Below are 25557 nucleotides of genomic sequence, written 5' to 3' on the forward strand. Positions count from 1 at the left end.
CGTGTCCTGGAGGACAGCTGTGGTTTTGCTGCCTTGCGTCGCACCAGGTCGTACTTGGGGCGCCTTCGAGGCTTTGGCACCGGCCAGGCTCGTAGAGGCGGCCGTGGATTTTTTCGGCGCCGGCGGTTCATCGAGTCGAGGTGCAGAGATCACCGTCGAAGTCTTCGATACCTGAGGCTTAGGTGTCGTCGAGGGAGCGATGCGAGACACAGCAGGCGGTACGGCCCTTGGTGTCGTTGGTGCCGGTAGCCGAGCAGGTTTGTCGGTGCCGATGGCTTTTTTCCGTTTGTCGACTCCAACGTCGCCCGCTTCAAGTTCGGCACCGAAGTCCCTCTTGGTGCGGTCGGTGCCGACGCGGTGCGCTGGCGTCGAAGGCCTCGATCCGACCAGCGCCACTTTCAGTTTCGGTTTCGGTGGAACCGGAGCAGCTTTCGGTTTCGGTTTTGTGGTAGGGAAACCAGCCTGTTTATGTAGTAATGGCTGCCGCTGAACGTCCGAGGCCGGGCCCGAGGGCGGAGCCGAAGAACTGCGGGATGGGTCTCGGGTAAGGCCCGAAGGCGATCCCTCGACCGGAGCCATAGGCTGTGGCACTGGTGTTTCAACGGTTTGAACAGGTAGGCCTTGTTCATCATTGGAGCTACTCTCTTCGGCCCCTAAGGCCTCCTCGTCGTCTCCTACCTCGGTGTCGTCTTCACCTCTGTGGAAGAGTGACTCGTCTACCTCGTCCGATCCGGGTTCGTGTTCGGAAACGGGACTGGAGGGCAAGACTTCTAATTCCTCGACGTCTTCGGCCTCGTCGAAGATGTCTGTTGGGGCCGGTGCCGCGTGCTGCGCCTCGAGTCTCGCCGCTCGTCGATTCCGCAGAGTCTTCTTGGAACGGAACCGGGCACAGGCCATGCATGTCGATTCGTCGTGGTCCGGCGAAAGGCATTTGTTGCACACCGGATGGACGTCGATGTGTGGGTACTTCGCATTGCATACCGGACACCTTTTGAATGGCGTCCTCGATTCCATCGTCGAAGTAGTCGATGGACAGGTAAATGCGAAAAAAAGTCGGTGCTGAAAGTTAGTAAACTAACAGGATTGTATCGAAACCCGATCGATAAACAGTACCGACGCAAACTAAAGGCCTTTTGGCCTCGAAAAAATATTTTCCTAACTTGAGCTAAGATAGCACATCCGAACCCAATGGCGGAAAAAAACAATCTGAGGATGGAGAGGATGCCCATGCGCACTGTAGTCCAGGGGAGGAGTCACCTATCCAAGGATACTTCGAAGACTCTTCCAGGACAACAACGTGCAAACATCCGGACCCAACACTAGGCGGCGATCTATGCACAGATATGAATTCAGCAGCCCACATGCCTCGAACATACTGTACCAAAAGGAGGTATAGTGTGCACAGAGTCCAGAGGAACCCCAAAGGTAGGCGGAGGTAAAAGTAGATAGCATCTTACTCTCCTTTGTGGTAGTGTGGGCGAGCAGTAAGGCTTTATCAGAGGGTAGTGTTAAGCATTTGTTGTACACACTCAGGCAAGAAATGATGTCCCACACTCAAAGACTGAACTCAAACCAATTGTTTTGTATAAAAAGTTGTTACCTTGGTTTTTTTATTACTAGAAGCAAGAATCCCTTAGTGCAGGTAATTTATACAGTTTGCAAGACTGCCAATACTTTACAAAAATGCAATTTGACTTTGTTAAATGCAGTTAATACTTAACTGTTTTTAGAAAACTTTGTGAATGCCAATCAATTACAGTTTTTAGAGTTTTGCAAATTTAAAGAGAGGCTATGCAATGTAATGTTTCAGTTCAATGTGTTCCTATGCAGAAAAACAAATTTAGTGACTTACAGGTAAGTACTCTGTTTTGTAGTTCAGTATCGGGCTGGTAGTACCTACACAGGGCAGAGGTCGGGTAGTTAAAGAGTGCACGCTCAGCGGCGGCCGGGTGCATAGGTCAATGAAGAGATGGGTCCCAATGCAGTGTAGTTGGAGGAGGAGACAGGCCGTTATGGCTGGTGTAAGTAACTGGCTCTATATATACTGCACCAAAGTAAGGTACAGTGTGTATAGAGTCCAAGAGTCTCCAGAGGTTTTGGCAGAGGTTAAAGTAAGAAAGAACCTTACTCTCTAAAGTGGTAGCTTGGTCGAGCCGTAAGGCAGTATCAGAGGACAGTGTAAAGCATTTGATGTACACACTCAGTCAGCAAATGGTCTCACACACTCAAGGACTGAACTCTAGGCCAATTGTTTTGTATAAAAAAAATATACTGTTGTTTTATATCTAGAACCAAGAAAGCCTGGTCCAGGTACGCATATAAATACTTTGGAGAAGTACTTGACTTTTTTTAACACAGTTCAGAATTGCAGGTAACTAACTGGTACTGGTTTTGATTACAGGTTTAAGAAAGCAGTTTGCAACACATTGCAGGTGTAGTACATTCAATGGATTTGGCTTTTTAAGAAAAATGCAGTTAGTTACTTTTCAGATTACTTTTCTAACTACAGGACTGGATCCTAGATTCTGCCCTGGGACATTTCCTGAAAACAGGTGAGTAAATGCGTTTAGGTTAAAGGTATGATTTTTAAGGAATATTAATGTATTATTGTATTTCAAAAGTTGACACTTAAAAACTATCACATCGAATCAACAATGTTATCCTGTGGGAGGAAATTCACTTAGCAGGTAAGTCAGGTTAGCGTTACTTTTTCTTACTCAGTGCTGGATCCTGGATTCAGCACTGGGACATTTCCTGAAACCAGTTGAGAAAATGCGTTTTGGTTAATCGGCTGATTTCTAGGGAATATTAGCATTTTTCAAAAGTCAACATTTTGAGAGAAAAAGTGTCAATGTTATCCTCTGAGGAAAAATGAGTTATCGGTTTCAAGGAAAGTAATCGGTCTTTTGAGTTCGGTTTCTGGGGTTAGACGGAGGGGTCTCCCAGGGTCAGTGATGCACTATTGGTGCACCTTCAGTGGCACTCGGGCGGCTGGGTGCAGAGTGTTGAGGCCCAATGTTATCCTAAGGGGGATATGGAGACTCCGGTTGGTGGCTGCTGGCAAGCAGGCCACAGGGTTGTGGGAGCAAAGCTCCTAGGGTTAAGCTCAGGGCACGTTGGGGACCAAGTTAGCACCAAAGGGGCACCCTCAGCTGCGCTAGTGTAGCCGGGTGCAGTTTTGAGGTCGGGTGCCCTGGTGAATTCAATGGAGATTCTCCGGGACAAAGAAACACTGCAGGCTCGGGGATGAAGATCTTCCAGGAGTGACCACCACTTCGAGGGGTAAGTTGGGATGTAGAGGGATGGTTAGGCACCACTGGGTTGGGCACACAAGGCCGTGGGGCATCGGGTGCAGGGGTGCCTTGGGACATCGGATTTTCTAACCCGCTCTGGTCGCGGTAGTGGGGGTCTCCTGGATTGAGGCTGCAGGCGTCGTCTGGAGGCTTGAGGCAGGTCAGGGGTCGCCGGATCTCAGGTCAAGATCGCCGGGGGGACCCTCTTGTGGTGTTTGTTCACTCAAACACAGGCCGGGCTCGGAGGGTGCAGAGTGTGCTGGATTTGCGGTTTCTTGGTGGCACCAGAAGCTGCAGTGTGAACATGTACGGTGTTCACAGGAGAAACAGCTTGGAGAGTGAATGCAGGCAGGTCCTCTGGGGATTTTGAGGTTGGTGTCCGCTGGACACGCCGGGGTTTTGCAGAAGCAGGTTGGAGGGGAGACAGGCCTGTAGGGCTGGGGCCAAGTCAGTGGGCGTCATCTGCTTGTTAGCTCTGCGCGGCTTCTCGTCCTTTTTCTCTTATTTTTCTTGTGGTTGCTGGATCTGAGGAAGGAAGTTTCAGGGTGCCCCTAAATACTAAATTTAGGGGCGTTATAGGTAGATAAAGGACAGGGACCAATGGGTCCCTTCCCTGGGGTGGGTACACCACCTATTCTGCCACTCTACAGGTTGGCTGAGTCCCCCCATCCTCAAGATGGCGGGGACTCGAGGTTGTGCTTCACCTCGCCACCCCCACCTTAGGGGTGGAGTAGGCAGAGGTGGGCACAGCTCTCTTCCTCACTTGTCTTTCCCGCCGGTTCTCCCGCCCAAAGTTGGGGGTAGAACCAGTGGTGACCAGTTGCTGAAAGCAGCAAATTGTCTGGAGAGGCTCACAAAGGCGGCAGACCTTTGAAGTCTCTCCTTCGTGAACACTGCCCGTCCTGGGGGAGGAAGCTTGGCACCTCGTTCCAGGATGTGCATTGTTACAGGCCCCCGAGATCAGCAAGCTCTCGACCCAGGGGTCCAGAAACATGTCTGGTGGTGGCAGCCTGCGCAGCGACTCAGTCAAGTCACTAGCAGCTGGTCGAATTTCTAAGATGCCCTCTGTTGTGCATTTTACATTAAATCCCACACTGGCATCAGTGTGGGTTTAATGTGCTGAGAGGTTCGATACCAAACTTCCCAGTCTTCAGTGTTGCCATCATGGTGCTGTAGAGTTCGTAATGACAAACTCCCAGCACCATATACTCTTAATGGCAGCACTGCACTTGCAGGGCCCAGGAATGGACTTGGGCACTGTAGGGGTACAGGGCTCATGCACCTGTACCCTCACCACTGGCATAGGGCACCCAGCAAGAGGGGTGACTGATGTATGCCACGGCAGTGGTTTGTTGGCATGGCATACAGGGATGTGTGCCATGTTGACTCTTCACCTTGTTCTGCACCAAGGCACTCAGTCTGCAAAGGCAGTGTGTGGGTGTAAAGGTACAGGGCCTCTAAGGGTGGCACAATAAGTGCTGCAGCCCTTAGAGGTCTTCCCTGGTCACAGTGCCCTGGGTACCTGTGGTACCATTTACCAGGGGCTGACATGTGGCCAGAGATGCCAATTTGGTTTGTTTTTGGGGAAAGAACACAGGCCCTGGGGTCCTGATTGGCAAGGACCCGGGGCACACCAAGAAAAAGAGCATCAGTAGTCTGGCAAAAAGTGTGTGGGGGGGGGGGGGGGGGGGGGGGGTTACTGCAACAGAAACCCACTTTCCTACAACCTTCCAGAGGGAGGGGGGCATAGTCCTCTTCCTGATTGGGTGAGTCCTCTCATCTTCAAGATGGGGGGGACTGAGATGTGTGCTTCACTTTGCCTCCCCCACCTGAGGGATGACGTTGGCAAAGGTGGGCACACCTTTTCCCTGCTTAGAACTTTCCCACCGATTCTTCCGCCCTAAATGGGGGTCAAAACTGATGGGGACCAGTTGCTGATAGCAGCAAAAGGCTGGGGGTAGCTAACAAAGGCAGCAGGCCTTTGAAGCTTACCCTTCGTGGAGCGGGCGGGGGCAATGACACCTTTGCCCAGGATGGGCTTTGTTTCAGGACCCAAAGAGCGGACACTCTGAAATCTGTATGGTGGTGGCAGATGGCTGGTAGTCAGGAACCACACCACGGCTGGTCATTTTGCTGGGGGCATCTCTAAGATGCCGCGCTGTGCATTTTACAATAAATCCCACACTGGCATGAGTGTGGGTTAATGTGCTGAGAACTTCAGTACCTAACTTCCCAGTTTCCAGTGGAGCTATCAAGGGGCTCTGGAGTTCGGAATGACAAACTCCCAGCCCCTATGCTCAAAATGGTTTCACTGTGCTTACAATGCCTGTGAATTACACAAACACTGTGGGGGCATATTGGTTGTGCAGATATGCCCTCACCGGTGGTATGGTGCACCCTACCTTTAGGGCTGCAAAGCCTTCTAGAACGGTGACTAACCCATGCCACAGTCAATGTCAGTGGGCATGGCACCAGGGATGGGTGCCATGTCGAATCTTCAGTTTAGTCTGCACCAAAACACGTAGCCTGCACTGCCAGTGTGAGGGAATTGAGGTGAGGGTTCTCAGAGGGTGGCATAATCCAGGCTGCTGCCCTCAAAAGCCTTCTCAGGTCACAAGGCATATTCCGCTAGCATTCTTCAACGTCCAATCAATGCTTCACAGACATGCAGTATCCGCACTCTGTGACATCACATACTCCAGCCAATATGACAATTCATAAGGCAGCCAACGAACACTCACCTCCTGCTCACATACCGTCTCAGTGGAGCACTCTTCAAAATCTATAAGGACGTCAGAAAATGTTCTAAGTATCAATTTTTAAAAGTGAAATGTATTTTTTATTTTAAAATGTACTCCCCTTATTGTGAAGATCTCGGTCTTCAAATAAAACAGAGTATATTTTTCTAAAATTGGTGTGGATCTCCTTTTTTGAGTCGTGTGTCCGTTATTGGTCAGTGCTGTGCAATAAATGTCTTGCACTCCTCTGTGTTAGGCCTGAGGCTGCTTGCCACACTACCTCCAACAGAGCACATTCGGTTTTACATTGAGCCGTGTACACTTTTGGGGAAACCCTGGACTCTGTGCACTGTAGAACCACCTAGTGGCAATATATACAGAGCCAGCTTCCTACACTTCTCCTTCTAATGCCTGCTGGATTCAGGTTTTGAGCACATCCCAGGAGCGTAATCCTGAGAGAGACGAAGTCTCACTAGAGACCAGGCTGAACAGAGAGGGGTTACAATCCAACTAGAAAAAAAAAGTGTGTATTAGAATAGATGGGCGGCAAAGAAAAGTTCTGCACTTACTTTTTGGGAGACACGGAGTCTTCGAGCATGGTGGATTCCTCATCGCCTTCCAGTCCAAAGTGGTCTTTGCTCTTTTTCTATGAAGAAATATACAAATCATTGATATGCATTCAGAACCAAAAACAGACCTCAAATACTTAAGTTGTTGCACAAAGTTGTGCATTAGCAATGGCAGGAGACAGTGAGACAAGCACCGTTGGATTGAAGAGGGCAATTCTTGAAGGATCCCAAGTCGAAGGAACTGCTCATAATCTCTGAAAGGAAAATGCTACTTACCAGTATGCATCTGTTCTTGGCATGTAGAGCTGCAGAGATTCCCCCTCTGTGTACAGGTGACCACCGCTAGGGGAGACACTACTGTACAGTCTATGCACAGTTTGAATTCTGCAGCTCATATGCCTCAAACGGAAAATGCTACTTACCAGTATGCATCTGTTCTTGGCATGTAGAGCTGCAGAGATTCACACGCCCACCCACCTCCCCGGAACCTGTATCTGTTCCAGTGTTATCTTATTCAGATTCATTCACATGGACATCTTTTCTATTACTACAAACTCCATCATTTCCCATCATGGCGAAAAACTATCGGAGGATGGAGTAGATGCCCATGCGCACTATCGTCCAAGGGAGGAGTCACCTATCTCGTCACTACAAAAGGCTTCTTCCAGGACAACAACAAGGTGCAAGCGCAGCACATCTGAGCATGCTATTTATTGTGAGCCGCACGCACGGAGCAAATGATGCTTTTGTAAGCCGCTCGTACAGCTCATCAGTGGCTGCTATTGTGAACTGGTCAGCACATCAGAGGCTGCTATCGTGGACCACTCAACCCAGCACAGTGGAGGCTGCTATTGTGAGCTGCCCCGCCCAACTCGAAGGATGGTATTGTGACCCGCTCAGCACAGCTTATCAAAGTATGCCATCATGAGCTGCTCAATCTAGCTCATCAGCGGCTGCTAATGTAAGTTGCTCAGCCCAGCACAGAGGCTGCTATTGTGAACCGCTCAGCACTGAGGTTGCTATTGAGAACCGCTCAGCACTGAGGTTGCTATTTTGAGTCGAGCTCAGCAAAGAATGCTATTGCGAGCCAGTTGGCCCAGGATATTGGCAGCTATTGTGAGCAACTCAAGCCAAAACATTTAATACTTTTATTGTGAGCTGCTCGGTACAACTCATCAAAGGCTGCTATTGTGAGCCACTCAGTACAGCTCAAAGGCTGCTATTGTGAGCTGCTCAGCACCGCACAGAGGCTGCTATTGTGAGCCGCTGAGTACAGCTCCTCAGAAGCTGCTACTGTGACCTGCTCAGTAGGGCTCAGAGGCTGCTATTGTGACCCGTTCAGTACAGCTCATCAGAGACTGCATCTGTGACCCGCTCAGTAGGGCTCAGAGGCTGCTACTGTGACCCGCTCAGTACAGCTCATCAGAGGCTGCTACTGTGACCCGCTCAGTACAGCTCATCAGAGGCTGCTATTGTGACCCGCTCAGTACAGCTCATCAGAGGCTGCTATTGTGACCCGCTCAGTACAGCTCATCGGAGGCTGCTATTGTGACCCGCTCAGTAGTTTAGAGGCTGCTATTGTGATGTGCTCAGTACAGCTCATCAGAGGCTGCTATTGTGACCCGATCAGTACAGCTCATCAGAGGCTACTACTGTGACCCGCTCAGTACTGCTCATCAGAGGCTGCTATTGTAATCTGCTAAGTACAGCTCATTAGAGGCTGCTATGTGACCCGCTCAGTACAGTTCAGAGGCTACTATTGTGATCTGCTAAGTACAGCTCATCAGAGGCTGTTATTGTGACCCGATCAGTACAGCTCATTAGAAGCTGCTACTGTGACCCGCTCAGTACAGCTCATCAGAGGCTGCTATTGTGACCCGCTCAGTACAGCTCATCAGAGGCTGCTATTGTGACCCGCACAGTAGTTTAGAGGCTGCTATTGTGATGTGCTCAGTACAGCTCATCAGAGGCTGCTATTGTGACCCGCTCAGTACTGCTCATCAGAGGCTGCTACTGTGAACCGCTCAGGACAGCTCATCAGAGGCTGCTAATGTAAGTTGCTAAGCCCAGCACAGAGGCTGCTATTGTGAACCGCTCAGCACTGAGGTTGCTATTTTGAGTCGAGCTCAGCAAAGAATGCTATTGCGAGCCATTTGTCCCAGGATATTGGCAGCTATTGTGAGCAACTCAAGCCAAAACATTTAATACTTTTATTGTGAGCTGCTCTGTACAACTCATCAAAGGGTGCTATTGTGAGCCGCTCAGTGCAGCTCAAAGGCTGCTATTGTGAGGTGCTCAGCACCGCACAGAGGCTGCTATTGTGAGCAGCTGAGTACAGCTCATCAGAAGCTGCTACTGTGACCCGCTCAGTACCGCTCATCATAAGCTGCTACTGTGACCCGCTCAGTACCGCTCATCAGAAGCTGCTACTGTGACCCGCTCAGTACAGCTTATCTGAGACTGCTACTGTGACCCGCTCAGCACAGTTCATCAGAGGCTGCTACTGTGACCGGCTCAGCACAACTCAGAGGCTGCTACTGTGACCCGCTCAGTACAGTTCATCAGAGTCTGTTACTGTGACCCGCTCAGCACAACTCCGATGCAAAAACAATTGATGGACAGAATGCAGAACAATGTCATACATTCATCCCAGTACAGAGATCTGGGCCTAAATCCATAGTTTTTTTGCTCACCGTGCCATTCCAGTTTGAACCCAGCCATATACAGACTCAAGCTATCCTGGCTGATGAGGGGTGAAACCCCAAAACCGGTCCTAGGATGCTTGTAACTGGTCCAGGGAGGACCTGGCCTGGCAGTTCAGGCTGGACTGTTCCCATGAGGCACAGGGTCAAGACTGATTTGCATACGGCTGGGTCTAAACTGGAATGGTGTGGTGTGCAAAAAAACGACGGATTTATCCCAGATCTGTGACTGGGGGTGAATGTTTGATTGGCTCATCATTCCGTCCATCATCTGTTGTTTTTGCGTCAGCACAACTCAGAGGCTGCTTGTGACCTGCTCATTACAGCTCAGAGGCTGCTACTGTGACCAGCTCAGTACAGTTCATCAGAGGCTGCTACTGTGACCCGCTCAGTACAGCTCTGAGGCTGCTAGTGTGACCCGCTTAGTACAGCTCATCCGAGGCTGCTATTGTGACCCGCTCAGTACAGCTCATCCGAGGCTGCTATTGTGACTTGCTCAGCACAATTCAGAGGCTGCTATTGTGACCTGCTCAGTATAGCTCCTCAGAGGCTGCTATTGTGACCCGCTCAGTACAGCTCATCAGAGACTGCATCAGTGACCCGCTCAGTGGGGTTCAGAGGCTGCTATTGTGACCCGTTCAGTATAGCTCAGAGGCTGCTATGTGACCCGCTCAGTACAGTTCAGAGGCTGCTATTGTGATCTGCTCAGTACAGCTCATCAGAGGCTGTTATTGTGACCCGATCAGTACAGCTCATTAGAAGCTGCTACTGTGACCCGCTCAGTACTGCTCATCAGAGGCTGCTACTGTGACCCGCTCAGTACAGCTCATCAGAGGCTGCTATTGTGACTCGCTCAGTACAGCTCATCAGAGGCTGCTATTGTGACCTGCTCAGTAGTTTAGAGGCTGCTATTGTGATCTGCTCAGTACAGCTCATCAGAGGCTGCTATTGTGACCCGATCAGTACTGCTCTGAGGCTGCTATTGTGACCCGCTCAGTACAGCTCATTAGAGGCTACTACTGTGACCCGCTCAGTACTGCTCATCAGTGGCTGCTACTGTGAACCGCTCAGGACAGCTCAGAGGCAGCTACTGTCACCCGCTCAGCACAGTATCAAAGGCTGCTATTGTGACCCGCTCAGTACAGCTCATCCGAGGCTGCTATTGTGACCCGCTCAGTACAGCTCATCAGAGACTGCATCAGTGACCCGCTCAGTGGGGTTCAGAGGCTGCTATTGTGACCCGCTCAGTACAGCTCATCAGCGGCTGCTATTGTGACCTGCTCAGCACAACTCAGAGGCTGCTATTGTGACCCGCTCAGTATAGCTCATCAGCGGCTGCTATTGTGACCTGCTCAGCACAACTCAGAGGCTGCTATTGTGACCCGCTCAGTATAGCTCATCAGAGGGTGCTACTGTGACCCGCTCAGTACAGTTCAGAGGCTGCTATTGTGATCTGCTCAGTACAGCTCATCAGAGGCTGTTATTGTGACCCGATCAGTACAGCTCATTAGAGGCCGCTACTGTGACCCGGTCAGTACCGCTCAGAGGCTGCTACTGTGACCCGCTCAGTACAGCTCATCAGAGGCTGCTATTGTGACCAGCTCAGTACAGCTCATCAGAGGCTGCTATTGTGACCCGCTCAGTACAGTTTAGAGGCTGCTATTGTGATCTGCTCAGTACAGCTCATCAGAGGCTGCTATTGTGACCCGCTCAGTACAGCTTATCTGAGACTGCTACTGTGACCCGCTCAGCACAGTTCATCAGAGGCTGCTACTGTGACCCGCTCAGTACAGTTCATCAGAGTCTGTTACTGTGACCCGCTCAGCACAACTCCGATGCAAAAACAACAATTGATGGACAGAATGCAGAACAATGTCATACATTCATCCCAGTACAGCGATCTGGGCCTAAATCCATAGTTTTTTTGCTCACCATGCCATTCCAGTTTGAACCCAGCCATATACAGACTCAAGCTATCCTGGATGATGAGGGGTGAAACCACAAAACCGGTCCTAGGATGCTTGTAACTGGTCCAGGGAGGACCTGGCCTGGCAGTTCAGGCTGGACTGTTCCCATGAGGCACAGGGTCAAGACTGATTTGCATACGGCTGGGTCTAAACTGGAATGGTGTGGTGTGCAAAAAAACGACGGATTTATCCCAGATCTGTGACTGGGGGTGAATGTTTGATTGGCTCATCATTCCGTCCATCATCTGTTGTTTTTGCGTCAGCACAACTCAGAGGCTGCTTGTGACCTGCTCATTACAGCTCAGAGGCTGCTACTGTGACCAGCTCAGTACAGTTCATCAGAGGCTGCTACTGTGACCCGCTCAGTACAGCTCATCCGAGGCTGCTATTGTGACCCGCTCAGTACAGCTCATCCGAGGCTGCTATTGTGACTTGCTCAGCACAATTCAGAGGCTGCTATTGTGACCTGCTCAGTATAGCTCCTTAGAGGCTGTTATTGTGACCCGCTCAGTACAGCTCATCAGAGACTGCATCTGTGACCCGCTCAGTGGGGTTCAGAGGCTGCTATTGTGACCCGTTCAGTATAGCTCAGAGGCTGCTATGTGACCCGCTCAGTACAGTTCAGAGGCTGCTATTGTGATCTGCTCAGTACAGCTCATCAGAGGCTGTTATTGTGACCCGATCAGTACAGCTCATTAGAAGCCGCTACTGTGACCCGCTCAGTACCGCTCATCAGAAGCTGCTACTGTGACCCGCTCAGTACAGCTCATCAGAGGCTGCTATTGTGACTCGCTCAGTACAGCTCATCAGAGGCTGCTATTGTGACCTGCTCAGTAGTTTAGAGGCTGCTATTGTGATCTGCTCAGTACAGCTCATCAGAGGCTGCTATTGTGACCCGATCAGTACAGCTCTGAGGCTGCTATTGTGACCCGCTCAGTACAGCTCATTAGAGGCTACTACTGTGACCCGCTCAGTACTGCTCATCAGAGGCTGCTACTGTAAACCGCTCAGGACAGCTCAGAGGCAGCTACTGTCACCCGCTCAGCACAGTATCAGAGGCTGCTATTGTGACCCGCTCAGTACAACTCATCCGAGGCTGCTATTGTGACCCGCTCAGTACAGCTCATCAGAGGCTGCATCTGTGACCCCGCTCAGTAGGGTTCAGAGGCTGCTATTGTGACCCGCTCAGTACAGCTCATCAGCGGCTGCTATTGTGACCCGCTCAGTATAGCTCATCAGAGGGTGCTATTGTGACCCGCTCAGTACAGTTCAGAGGCTGCTATTGTGATCTGCTCAGTACAGCTCATCAGAGGCTGTTATTGTGACCCGATCAGTACAGCTCATTAGAGGCCGCTACTGTGACCCGCTCAGTACCGCTCAGAGGCTGCTACTGTGACCCGCTCAGTACAGCTCATCAGAGGCTGCTATTGTGACCAGCTCAGTACAGCTCATCAGAGGCTGCTATTGTGACCCGCTCAGTACAGTTTAGAGGCTGCTATTGTGATCTGCTCAGTACAGCTCATCAGAGGCTGCTATTGTGACCCGATCAGTACAGCTCATTAGCGGCTACTACTGTGACCCGCTCAGTACCGCTCATCAAAGGCTGCTACTATGACCCGCTCAGGACAGCTCATCAGAGGCAGCTACTGTCACCTCCTCAGCACAGTTCATCCGAGGCTGCTATTGTGACCCGCTCGGCAAAGCTCATCAGAGGCTGCTATTGTGACCCGCTCAGTACAGCTCATCAGAGGCTGCTTTTGTGACCCGCTCAGTACAGTTCAGAGGCTGCTATTGTGACCTGCTCAGTAAAGCTCATCAGAGGCTGCTATTGTGACTTGCTCATCACAACTCATCGGAGGCTGCTACTGTGACCCGCTCAGTACAGTTCAGAGGCTGCTACTGTGCCCCGCTCAGTACAGTTCATCAGAGGCTGCTATTGTGACCCGCTCAGTACAGCTCAGAGGCTGCTACTGTGACCCGCTCAGTATAGATCAGAGGCTGCTATTGTGAACCCGCTCAGTACAGCTCGGAGGTTGCTATTATGACCTGCACAGCACATCTCAGCAGCTGCTATTGTGACTTGCTCAGCACAACCCAGAGGCTGCTATTTTGACCCCGCTCAGTACAGTTCATCAGAGGCTGCTACTGTGACCTGCTCAATAGAGCTCTGAGGTTGCTATTGTGACCAGCTCAGTACAGCTCATCAGAGACTGCTATTGTGACCTGCTCAGCACAGAGGCTGTTATTGTGACCCGCTCAGTACACCTCATTGAGGCTACTTTTGTTACTTGCTCAACACAACTCATCGGAGGCTCCTATAGTGACCCGCTCAGTACAGTTCATCAGAGGCTGCTACTGCGACCCGCTCAGTACAGCTCATTAGGGGCTGCTACTGTGACCCGCTCAGTACAGTTCATCAGAGGCTGCTATTGCGACACGCTCAGTACAGCTCTGAGGCTGCTATTGTGACCCGCTCAGTAAAGCTCATCAAAGGCTGCTATTGTGACCCGCTCAGTACAGTTCATCAAGGGGCTGCTATTGTGACCGGCTCCGCACAGAGGCTGTTATTGTGACCCGCTCAGTATGGCTACTTTTGTTACTTGCTCAGCAAAACTCATCGAAGGCTCCTATGGTGACCCGCTCAGTACAGCTAATAAGAGGCTGCTATTGTGACCTGATCAGCACAACTCATCAGAGGCTGCTATTGTGACCCATTCAGTACAGCTCACTAGAGGTTGCTATTGTGACCCGCTCAGTACAGCTCAGAGGCTGCTATTGTGACCCGCTCAGTACAGCTCATCAGAGGCTGCTATTGTGACCGGTTCAGTACGGCTCAGAGGCTGCCATTGTGACCCTCTCAGTACAGCTCATTAGAGGCTGCTATTGTGACCCACTCAGTACAGCTCATCAGAGGCTGCTATTCCGAACCACGCAGCACAGCTCATCAGAGGCTGCTATTGCAAGCCATTCAGCGCAGCTCTTCTAAAGGCTGTTATTATGACTCCCTCAGCGTAGCTCTAGTAGAGGCTGCTATTGTGAGCTACTAAGCCCACCTCAGAGGCTATTGTGAGCTGCTCAGCCCACCTCCGAGGCTTCAAAAGTGTGCTAATCAGCCTTGAGAGGCTCCTTTTAAACGCTGCACAGTCCTTCTCACCAATGGGAAGCTGGCGTTTGTTGGCTGCTGAACCTTGGTCATTGATTAATTGCTGGACTGTCCATCCATTCAGTTCTGAGACGTCCAATGCCCAGATCTCACCTGGGAGGCCGATGTTTTCTGGGGCAGTACTCAGCACGGAGGTCCTAACGCATAGCACACCATGAAGCGTTTAGAGCAGTCCTCTCCCCACATCTGACAGCAGTGTGAACTCAGTGCATGCCATACTGCACCCAGAGCTGCCTTCTGCCCAGACCACATAGCAGTGTGATCAGTTCTGCAATTCTACTCAGCACAACAGCTCTTACACACAACACCATGCAGCACGCAGAGCCACCCTCTACCCAGACCTCACAGTTGCCATGTAATCACCTTTTTGTAGATGTGTAATAACTTGCTGTAGTGTTGACATTTTGAAATGCTGAGTGTGAATGAATTCATTTATAAATCTGAGGTCTAAGATAGGTGTTAGCATAAGGTCTTGCTTTGGTGCCAAGAAGTAAGGTTAATAGATTCCTTTATAATGTTCCATTCTTCCTTGAAAGTTCCAGAGGCTTCCTCCTCTTCTGAGGCGTCTGCATCCTCTTCGTGAGGTTCAGGGGTTGCCGGAGCGTCAAGGGTATCCTCTTCTTCAGTAACTACAGCAGAGGGGGGATTTGCTGGGATTCTCAATTCATTCAGCTCCTCAAACTCCTTCTGTGCCGCCATTTCTGCTTCCAGGCGTCTTTTCCTTTCCTCCACCTCGAGGGCCCTTTCTCTGCCTCTGAGGCCGAGGAGATCTTCTTGGGTGTGGTGGATTCCGCCTCAGACAGTGTGGTTTTCCCCTTCGCGGCCTCACATTGGGCACCTGTTTTCGTGGATTTCGATTATCTTCCCTAGTCAGTATCCCTGGGTGGGATCTGTGGGTTTCTTTTGGTCGTGGCTGACCCCGTCCTCTTTTTCTTATACGTCTGGGCTGCTTTTGGTGCCTTAATTTCGGGGCTCTTGGTTTCCAATGGGAGAGGTTTTTTACCTTGTCAGTCTTCTTCTATACGTCCCTCATTGTCTTTTTCGCTGTAAGCCTCCTCTCTGTCCTCTTCGAGGATCTTGACGGCCAACCCTCCGTGTCTCGATTCTGGGGCCACTTCAGGTTCGTGCTTGTCGCTTGAGAGACCCAAGTCCCTCAGTGATGGTTGTTTCTGACTTTGGAGCATGGCTGCATAATGGTCCTCTCTCTGCTTTTGACATGCCTGGAGTCTTCGCCACGAAAACTGCGCAGGCCTTGCAGTCCTCATCCTTGTGATCCCTTTTGATCCATCTGCGTAGATGCTCTGTCAGGATCTCCCGACAGGGAAAGGTGTCAGGCGGTCTCTCTCCCTCTCTGGTGTCTTTTCAATTGATGAATGATGGTCCTTTCTCACGAATTCCTTGATTCCTTTCGGGGATTTTGTCCAAAACTTCGGAGTGTCTTCCTTTGCTTCCAGACTTAACAGCGGGAAAAAAAAATCTGATGATGGCTACCACAGGGACTTTCGGGGCGCCGTCTGATGTCACACAAGGGATAGACCCAGCACTAAGTGGTGGTCGACGACGTCCACAGAGAGAAAACAAAAAGCACAAAAAAGGATAATGCTACTTACCCAGTATGCATGTGTTCTTGGCATATAGAGCTGTAGAGTCATATGCTTTAGCATAGATCGCCATCTAGTGGTGGGTCTTTGCAGTCACGAGGTAGGTGACTCCTCCTTTAGGTGACAGTGCGCATTGGCATTGACTCCATCCCCAGATTGTTTTGCCGTAAAGGGTGATGGAGTTAGTAAGAGTAGTAACACAAGCATTTGCAATGCAATAGGTCTCGCATTTGCGAAATTTTAACCTATTGGCATTGTAAATGACAATGCCTTTTATTTATCTGTTTTTAAAATCAACACATTGATATAAGCTTTGTCATTTACAAAGCCAGTAGCTGAAAGTTTCGCAAATGCAAGACCTATTGCATTGCAAATGCTTGTCTGCTCGGGGATTGGGTTGGGGTGTGTGAGGCGAAAGCCAAAGAATGAGCTTCTGTCTCGTGTTCAACCACTCCGCTCTGCGAGTTTTAACTGCAATTTCTTTGAGTGACTGGTGAAGCCTCGTCCACGGTCTGAGTCAAAATAAACATCGCCCTTTCACTTTCCTATATTTTATTTTGTTTAAGATGAGCGCCAGTGCACTGTTTGCGTAGAAAATGTGCCTCTTTACGCCACATAATTTGCCTTTTTCTTGCCACACAATATAGTAAATGTGCTGCATAATTTGGTCCCACCCTGCCGCATATTTGCCGCATATTTCCAGTGGCCCTGGCAGTAGGCTCTAATAATTGGTAGCCATGCGAACAGTACTTCTTGCGCCCAACACTTTACAGTTTGCTCAAGCGTGAATGTGGTGATTTGAACCCAAAACTACTGGCTTCGATCCCCGAAGCTGAATCACTAGACAGGATGTACGTCCCCACGAATCCGGACTCCAGCACAGACACGTGAGTGAAGTTTGTGCGTAGTTCGAAGTTTTATCTTTTATACCAAAAACGTAATTCATAAAATGACTACATAAACAAGAAAGTGGGCGGACCAGGCAGTAGTACTCTTGTTGGAATTGTTGCCTGAAGCTGGAGATGGGTGGCGAGGGCTGGACAATGCTGCTGTTGTGCCTGCTTACAGTTGCTGAGACACGCTTTCTGTTATACCACGAGCCCCCCTGCCCGGGGCAGGAGAACGGAAGCAACTTTGGTTGAAAATAAATTAAGACTTCTAGCTGAGTGGAGTACATGATCTCAGAGCACTCGGAAATGGTGAGTGTTCAGGTTTTTATTTTAGCGTAATCATTAAACTTCACCAACCCCAAACACACCGATCCTTATGAAACATGCAAACCCTCAAAGTATTTAACACCGTGCACTAATTTAGCGCCTCAAATAATTAAACACAAAGCATTCAACTTTGACCTAAAATGGGGAGGGGGAGGGGGATTAAGTTGCACCATTCGTGCTGGAATTGTAATGTTATGCTGCCACTGTTCTGTGTCTATACTGGCAAAATCAGAATATAATAAGTATGTAGCGGCTAAACTGCAGTACGCAAAACCAGGAATTAATCCTGGATTCCACTTGACTACCTTGTGTTGTCCTAGGGAACAATTTTTTTCATTGTCTAATTTTCCATCATCATTACACGAGAGCGCCTGGAAATACATCAGGTTAGGGTGTGCGCTACTCAAAAGTAAGAGACTAATGTTTCTCCTTCTATAGGCCACGCATAGGGGTCAAAAGTCAACCCCCGCTCCTCTTTGTGTACTAATAGCATCGTCATCAGCATAAATGCTTCCATGTCTATGATAAGAATGGATCACGTACACCAATTACCACTCTAGCAACTTGAAAGGTGTTGCAATGCTCGCATTATAAAGAAACACACGGTTTTGTCTTAATTGTACCTGTACTGGACTCTCCGGGCCCAGGAACAGCAGTCACCGACACACCCCCTCCTCCTTAAGCCCCGAGGGTTCGCGTGGCGTGTGGAGACACTGTGGGAGTAAGCAACCAACCCAATGCAAAGCCAAATGGTGTAGAATCGAGTGTGGGCTGATGGGCATGGCTCTGATACCATTTGTTTTGCATTTGTTTGAAAAGTACCAAAGCACTGCCGGCAGGTAATGTGGCCAGGCCAGCCCGTCAGCAACAAAACCTGCCCCCACCGTCAGTGAAACCACCCCCCCCTCACACATACCCGCACTTCTATTTTTACGTTTCAAGCACCGCCCCCAAGTTGCCAATGTGACATTCACCGGGTAAAACAAGCCGCCTCATTTTTGGTGGCTGGCCTCACCGCTCATAGCGAGTACTTACTCTTGCGACTTTTCAAGTGATAGTCTTGTATAGCGCCAAGAACTCCGCAGGATGAGCGTGCGCTGTGCAGTAAGCAGTTTCTTTCTCGCTGATTTATTTTTTTTCTTCTTCCTGGTAGGGGTGTGGCTTGAGACAATTACTCTTTGGAGTGGTTCGTAAAGTTATGCTGTCTGGATTGATGGTGAAAATAAGGAGGTGTGCACGAGTGTGCTGGAATACAACGTTTGATGTGCAGCTGTCCTTGCACGGAGACAGATCCGGGTCTTTGTCCAGACTCTGGCCTGGCCGAGCTCAAGCGCGGATCACACGCTGCCCATGAGCGGATGAGGCTGCAGTGTTTGTCCTAGTAACCATAGCAGTGGTAAAGTAAACTACCCTATGAGCAGTTAAGGAATGTGCACGACGGGTGGGAATGAACGAATGATGTCACCTGACCCCCTCCCCCCCTTACGCAGCCCTGATGGGATGCAGTGCTCATGACTTGCCCAGAATCCACACTGCATGGACTCTTGTTTTTAGGTTTGTTTTGACAGCTTAGTGGAGGAGGGAGGGGAGGGGAAAGAGAAGACGCGCGTGACGGGTACGTGCAAAAGCTTGCTGAACTCTGCCTGAACCTTTCCTTAACACACCCCATCAGATAAGAGAAAAGCCATAAAACTGAAGGAAGCCGTAGACTAGGTGTCCCAAGGGCGTGCACAGAAAAGATACAGGGCGATAACCAAAGAGCCTACAGAGCAATTGAAATGCAGGTTTTAAACAAGTATGGACATTCACCAATTGAAAGCATGGGCGGGATCAGAAGTCCTTCTCCAAATATACTTTTACCCCAATAAATCACGCAACACAAGCAGCGCATGTGCGCTGCAATGCTAGGAGAGACCTAATGATGTCCATGTATAGTGTATCTAAGTAAGATAATACTGCAACAGATAAAGGTACCCGGGGAGGCGGGTGGGCGCATATGACTCTACAGATCTATATGTCAAGAACAGACGCATGCTGGGTAAGTAGCATTTTCCATTCGAGGCATATGAGCTGTAGATCATATGCTTTAGCGTAGACTATACAGCAGTTAATTCCCAAGCGGTGGCTAACCTGTAGCTGTTGCAGTGGTTTGAAATAGTGTTCGTAAAACTGCCTGGCCCACAATAGCTTGCTGTCCTACTAACACGTCTACAAAATAGTGCTTTGTGAATGTGTGTAGTGTAGACCATGTTGCAGCCTTGCAGATGTCTTCTAAGGGTATATTCCCTAAGAATGCCATAGAAGCCCCCAGTTTGAGTGTAGAGTGCACCCTAGGGGGAATTGTTAAAGTCCGCTTAGCTTTAATGTAGCATATTTTAATGCACTTAACTATCCACCGTGCAATGCCTGCTTTTGATATGGGATTGCCTTTATGCGGTGGTCCAAAAGCAAAAAAAAGTTGCTTAGTCTTCTTAAAAGGTTTAGTTCTTTTAACATCTAATGTGTGAAGAGCACGCTCTGCCACTGAATCTGGTTGAGGGAAGAACACACGTAAGTCAACAGACTGGTTGATATGCAAGGTAGAAATGACTTTTGGTAAACATTTGGGATTAGTCCTAAAAACCACTTTGTTTTGGTGTATTTGTAAAAATGGTTCTTGTACAGTTAGTGCTTGTAGGTCACCTACTCGTCTGTGATGTGATGGCTAGAAGGAAGGCTACCTTCTGGGTTAACATTTGTGCAATGGTTCAAATGGTGGTCCCATTAGTCTTGTAAGGACTATATTAAGATTCCACACTGGAAAGGGTGGAAGTCTAGGAGGGATGATTCTTTTGAGTCCATTCATAAAAGCTTTGATAGCGGGCACTCGAAAGAAAGAGAAGTGCTGTCTGTGTTGTAGGTAAGGGCCTATAGCAGCAAGGTGTAAGCGTATAGATGTATATGCTAAGTTGGAACGTTGTAGGTGTTATAGATAACAGATGTTTTGTATTGAAGCATCTAGAGGATAGATTGGATTGTTCGTACAGTAAATTACAAATAGTTTCCACTTTGCTGCGTAGCATGCTCTTGCGGGAGGGTGTCTAGCCTCTTCAATGACGTTCATTCAGTCTGGCGGAAGATTAAGGCAGCCAAACTCTAGGATTTCAGGTGCCAGATCGCAAGGTTAAGATGACTGGGATCTGGATGTCTTATTTCTCCATGGTCCTGAGTGAGAAGCTCGGGGGGAGAGGTGAAGTTTTTGGTGAGGAACTACTGATAGTTCCAACAGGGTTGTGAACCATGGTTGTTGACCCCACTTGGGAGCAACTAGGATCAGTGTCAGCGAATGTTGTTTGAGCTTCCGAATCACTAATGGAATTAACCGGAGAGGTGGAAAAGCGTAAGCAAATCTGCCTGATTCATCCGTAGCGCATTGCCTTTGGACAATGGTTGTGGATACCTGGACGCAAAGCTTGGGCATTTTGCGTTGAGGTGTTTGGCGAACAGATCTATTTCTGGGTAGCCCCACGTCTGGAGGAATAGGAGGAGAACTTGAGGATGTAGATCCCATTCGTGGATCTGTTATCTTTGACGACTGAGCAGATCTGCAATCTGGTTGTTGACTCCTGGAAGGTGTTCTGCGAGGAGATATAATTTTTGAGGCATGGCCCATCTCCAGATGTTTTGAGCTAGTTGTGAAAGCTGTATAGAGGGTGTCCCTCCTTGTTTTTGTATGTAGTACATTGCTGTCATGTTGTCTGTATGAACTAAGACAGCTTTGCTTACTAGATGCAATTGAAAGGCTTTCAATGCTAGAAAGATTGCTAGTAGTTCCAGATGGTTTATGTGGAGTTGTTTTTAGTGTACAGTCCACATTCCCTGAATGGTATGTTTTTGAAGATGAGCTCCCCAACCAGTGAGCGATGTGTCTGCTGTCAGCACTATCTGGGGAACTGAGTCGACAAATGGCCGCCTCTTGGAAAGGTTTTGTGTATTCCACCACTGCAGAGAGCGACGAGTGCGGCCGTCTACCACCACTAGATCTGTCAATTGACCTTGAGCCTGGTTCCACTGAGATGCTAAACATTCTAGTAGGGGACGCATTTGAAGTCTTGCATAAGGAACGATTAGGATGCAACAAGCCATCATTTTGATCAATTGCATAAACACTTGGGCTGGTAGTGAGTGTTGAGGCTGAGGTTGTGAGATTATATTTTGCATGTTGTGTATCCTGACTGGGTTGCGGTATGCTAGTGCTTTGCAAGTGTCTATTGTAGCTTCTAGATAACCTTGCGTTTTGGATGGCTGGAGGCGAGACTTGGTGAGGTTAACAGTGAATCCCAAGTCGTAAAGCAGTTGAACTGTCTTGTGAGTGTAGTGTAGGCAGCTGTGTCGCGAATTGGCTTTTACTAGCCAGGTAAGGGAAGACGTGAATGAATTGTCTTCTTAAATGAGCTGCGACTACTGCTAGACACTGGTTTGAAAGATGCTCCTTATCAAAATGCTGATTAAGTATGAAGGACTGCACCTCCTGCTTGAACCCAGAGATTCGAAGCCAAGCGCGTCTATGTAACAGCACACTAGTATTGATGTCACGAGACGCTGCATCTGCTGCGTCTAGTGCACATTTAATGGAAGTGTTAGTGATGGGCTTACCTTCCTGAATGAGGTCATTAGCTTTTGTTTTGTACTCATCTGGTAGATGTTGCAAGAGTTTTTCTAACTCATCATAATGAGCACTATCGTAGTGTGCTAGCAGAGCCTGAGCGTTGGCAATACCCCAATGATTCGCTGTTTGTGAAGTCACACTAGCCTGAGGCATCAACGTGTTTGGACTCCTTGTCAGGAGGGGGGCCTCACCTGTGGTTTGGGAGTAAGCACTCTTGCAGGCATTGGACACTACAAGAGAGTCTAAAGGCAACTGACCTTTTATGTAAGCAGGATCGGTAGGAGCGAGCTTGTTTTTTTTGGCTACTCTAAGTCAGAGTATTCTTGCTCAGACTTGGTCGTTAAATACCTCATCAGTGTGCTTTTACATGCCCTTGAGCATGGGTGAAGTGGGAGTAGACCTTGGTGAGTGAGTTAGTGTCTCAAAGAGAAAATCCTCTTCTAGAGGTTCTTTATGTAGTTCCACCCCGTGATATTGAGCAGCCCTGTTAATAAGCTGTACGTAGCCAATGTTGTCATCAGGTGGGGAGGGTCTGGAGGGACACAGGTCGGATCGTTGTCTTCATCTGGTTCCTTATGATCATTTTCCCATGGGTCAGTGTCCTATGGTATGTCGTGAACCTGTGGAACATCCTGCTGTTCATCGCCATCCCCATCATTTTCATCCTGTGGGTCACGTGAAAGTGGTGGTGAATTTGATGGTGTAATAATCAAGTTAGGAGGAGAGGGAGATGGAATGTAAGGGGGAGAAGGGTTAGTGCCCATGTCCTTTTTCTTGAGAGGAATAGGGCTGTCCTCTGTGACATCCAGCTTCACTTTTTGAGGAAGAGTGACATGGATGTGTCCCGTTTGAGGGATAATGACCAGTTTCTTTTGTTTGGGGTCCAAAAGGTGGTTCATTGGACCGAGGCTCTTTGAATGGAGTGTCCTTTTCTTTAGGTGCCGATTTCGGCGTTGAAGATTTCGGCTCGGAGTATTTAGGCGTTGAATGTTTTGGGTCGGAATGCTTTGTCTTGGCATGTTTCGTCTCTGAACCCTTTGTTGTGGCAGGTTTCGGCTCCAAGCTTTTCGGCGTAGAGGGTTTCGGCTATGATGCTTTAGGTGTGGATGATTCCAGCTCCGAGGTTTTCGGTGTCGAAGGTGCCTTCGGTGTCGGTGGTGTGGAGACCGGCAGATGCTTCGACTTATGTTTCGATGTGAAGGTGTTGGTTTGGCACCGGGAGGGGGGGGCGGTTCGAGCCCAAGCCGGAAGGCTTGTCTTTATGTTTCGTAGCCGGGCTGAAGGGCGGGGCATCTGAAACTTTCTCGGTGCCGACCTGAGCCAGAGAGCGAAGTGGTACCGAGCCTTAGATTTTTGTTGACTGGGCACAGGGGGATCTGTACTCACGGTACGCTGACTCGGAGTGATGGTCTGTTCTTTTTCCATGTCAGAGTCTGCTTCAGAGACGGAGACCAGTTCTTCATCCTGGGCTTCTTCAGCCGGACGATGAAATTCAGAATCTTCGTCGAAGATGTCTGGTACGGAGCCACTGTCGCGTTGCATCTCGTAGCGTCGAGCCCGACGATCATGAAGAGTCTTTTTCGATCAGAACGATCGACAGGCATCACAGTCATTTTCAGTGAGTTCCGGGGATAAGCAAAGGTTGCAGACATCGTGCAAGTCAGTGCGTGGAAATTTAGCACCACACCTGGGACATAGTTTAAATGGAACCCAATCCAGCGACTGCTAGCTTGGTGGGCACGGGTAGATTTTCCCCAATATAAGGTTTTCTCAGTTGAAACGATGTGCGTCGAATAGGGAACCACGATCGATAGACAATACCATTGAGGGTAGAGGACTGCTCGTCGAGGGGGTTCGAAAACGATACCGAACTAGGAGCGCAGCAATACACAGCCGAACCCGATGGTGGAAAAAAACAATCTGGGGATGGAGTCGATGCCCATGCGCACTATCACCTAAAGGAGGAGTCACCTACCTCGAGACTTCAAAGACTTCTTCGAAGGAAAACAAAGTACAAACATTCGGACCCACCACTAGATGGCGATTTATGCTACAGCATATGATCTACAGCTCGCATGCCTCGAACAGACAATTTCGGTCCTAACCACTAGATGGCGGAAAAATTCACAGCATGTGAATCCAGAAAAGGATTTATGCTGCAAAACAGCTCTTAAACACAACAACCATGCAGCACTCCGATCCACCATCTACCAAGACCACACAGCAGTGTGATCGTAGCACTCAGTGCACCCCTTCGAATAGACCTCACAAAATAGTGTGATCAATTCTGCAATGCTACTCAGCACAACAGCTCTGACACACAGAACACCATGCAGCACTAAGAGCCACTGTCTGCCCGGAGCACAGTGTGACCGCATCACGCAAATCAGCCCTCCCCATAGACCTTACAGCACCGTGTAAACAGTTCTACAATGCTACTCAGCACAACACCTCTTACACACAACAACCATGCAGCACTCATATCTACCATCTGTCCAGTCCACACAGCACAGTGTGATCGCAGCACTCAGAGCCCCCCCCCGCAGACATCACAGCACAGTGTGATCAATTATGTGATGCTATCCGGCACAACAGCTCTTACACACACACACAACACCATGCAGCACTCAGAGCCCCACCCTCTGCCCAGACCACACAGCACAGTGTGACCGCAGCACGCAGAGCAGCCCTCTGCCCAGACCACACAGCACAGTGTGATCGTAGCACACAGAGCAGCCCTCTGCCCAGACCTCACAACACAATGTGATCAGTTCCGGGATGCTAGCCGGCACAACAGCTCTTACACACACAACAACATGCAGCACTAAGAACCACCCTCTGCCCAGACTTCACAGCACAGTGTGATCGCAGCACGCAGAGCAGCCCTCTGCCCAGACCTCGCAGCACGCAGAGCAGCCCTCTGCCCAGACCACACAGCACAGTGTGATCACAGCACACACACACAAACTCTCTGCCTAGACTTCACAGCACAGTGTGATCGCAGCACGCAGAGCAGCCATCTGCCCAGACCTCACAGCACAGTGTGATAGCAGCACGCAGAGCAGCCCTCTGCCCAGACCACACAGCACAGTGTGATCGCAGCACGCAGAGCAGTCCTCTGCCCAGACCACACAGCACAGTGTGATCGCAGCACGCAGAGCAGCCCTCTGCCCAGACCTCACAGCACAGTGTGATCGCAGCACACAGAGCAGCCCTCTGCCCAGACCTCACAGCAGTGTGATCGTAGCACACAGAGCAGCCCTCTGCCCAGACCTCACAGCAGTGTGACCGCAGCACGCAGAGCAGCCCTCTGCCCAGACCACACAGCACAGTGTGATCGCAGCACGCAGAGCAGTCCTCTGCCCAGAACTCACAGCACAGTGTGATCGCAGCACACAGAGCAGCCCTCTGCCCAGACCACACAGCACAGTGTGATCACAGCACACACACAAACTCTCTGCCTAGACTTCACAGCACAGTGTGATCGCAGCACGCAGAGCAGCCCTCTGCCCAGACCTCACAGCACAGTGTGATCGCAGCACGCAGAGCAGCCCTCTGCCCAGTTCACACAGCACAGTGTGATCACAGCACACACACAAAGTCTCTGCCTAGACTTCACAGCAGTGTGATCGCAGAGCGCCCTCCACATACACCTCACA

General features: G+C 49.7%; 1 protein-coding gene across 5 annotated transcripts in view; it reads right to left on the reverse strand.

Moving 5' to 3' along the window:
• Nucleotides 1–25557, reverse strand: part of TLN1 (talin 1) — an 880838-nt gene that overhangs the window by 591785 nt on the left and 263496 nt on the right. For all 5 annotated transcript variants that reach the window (XM_085627686.1, XM_085627681.1, XM_085627685.1 and 2 more), the window contains one exon: nt 6601–6677. In XM_085627686.1, coding sequence (XP_085483812.1) covers nt 6601–6677 — 77 coding nt within the window. The remainder of the gene's footprint in view (nt 1–6600; nt 6678–25557) is intronic.

The sequence above is a fragment of the Triturus cristatus genome, chromosome 2_1 (genome assembly GCF_964204655.1).
Source record: "Triturus cristatus chromosome 2_1, aTriCri1.1, whole genome shotgun sequence".
Lineage (NCBI taxonomy): Eukaryota > Metazoa > Chordata > Amphibia > Caudata > Salamandridae > Triturus > Triturus cristatus.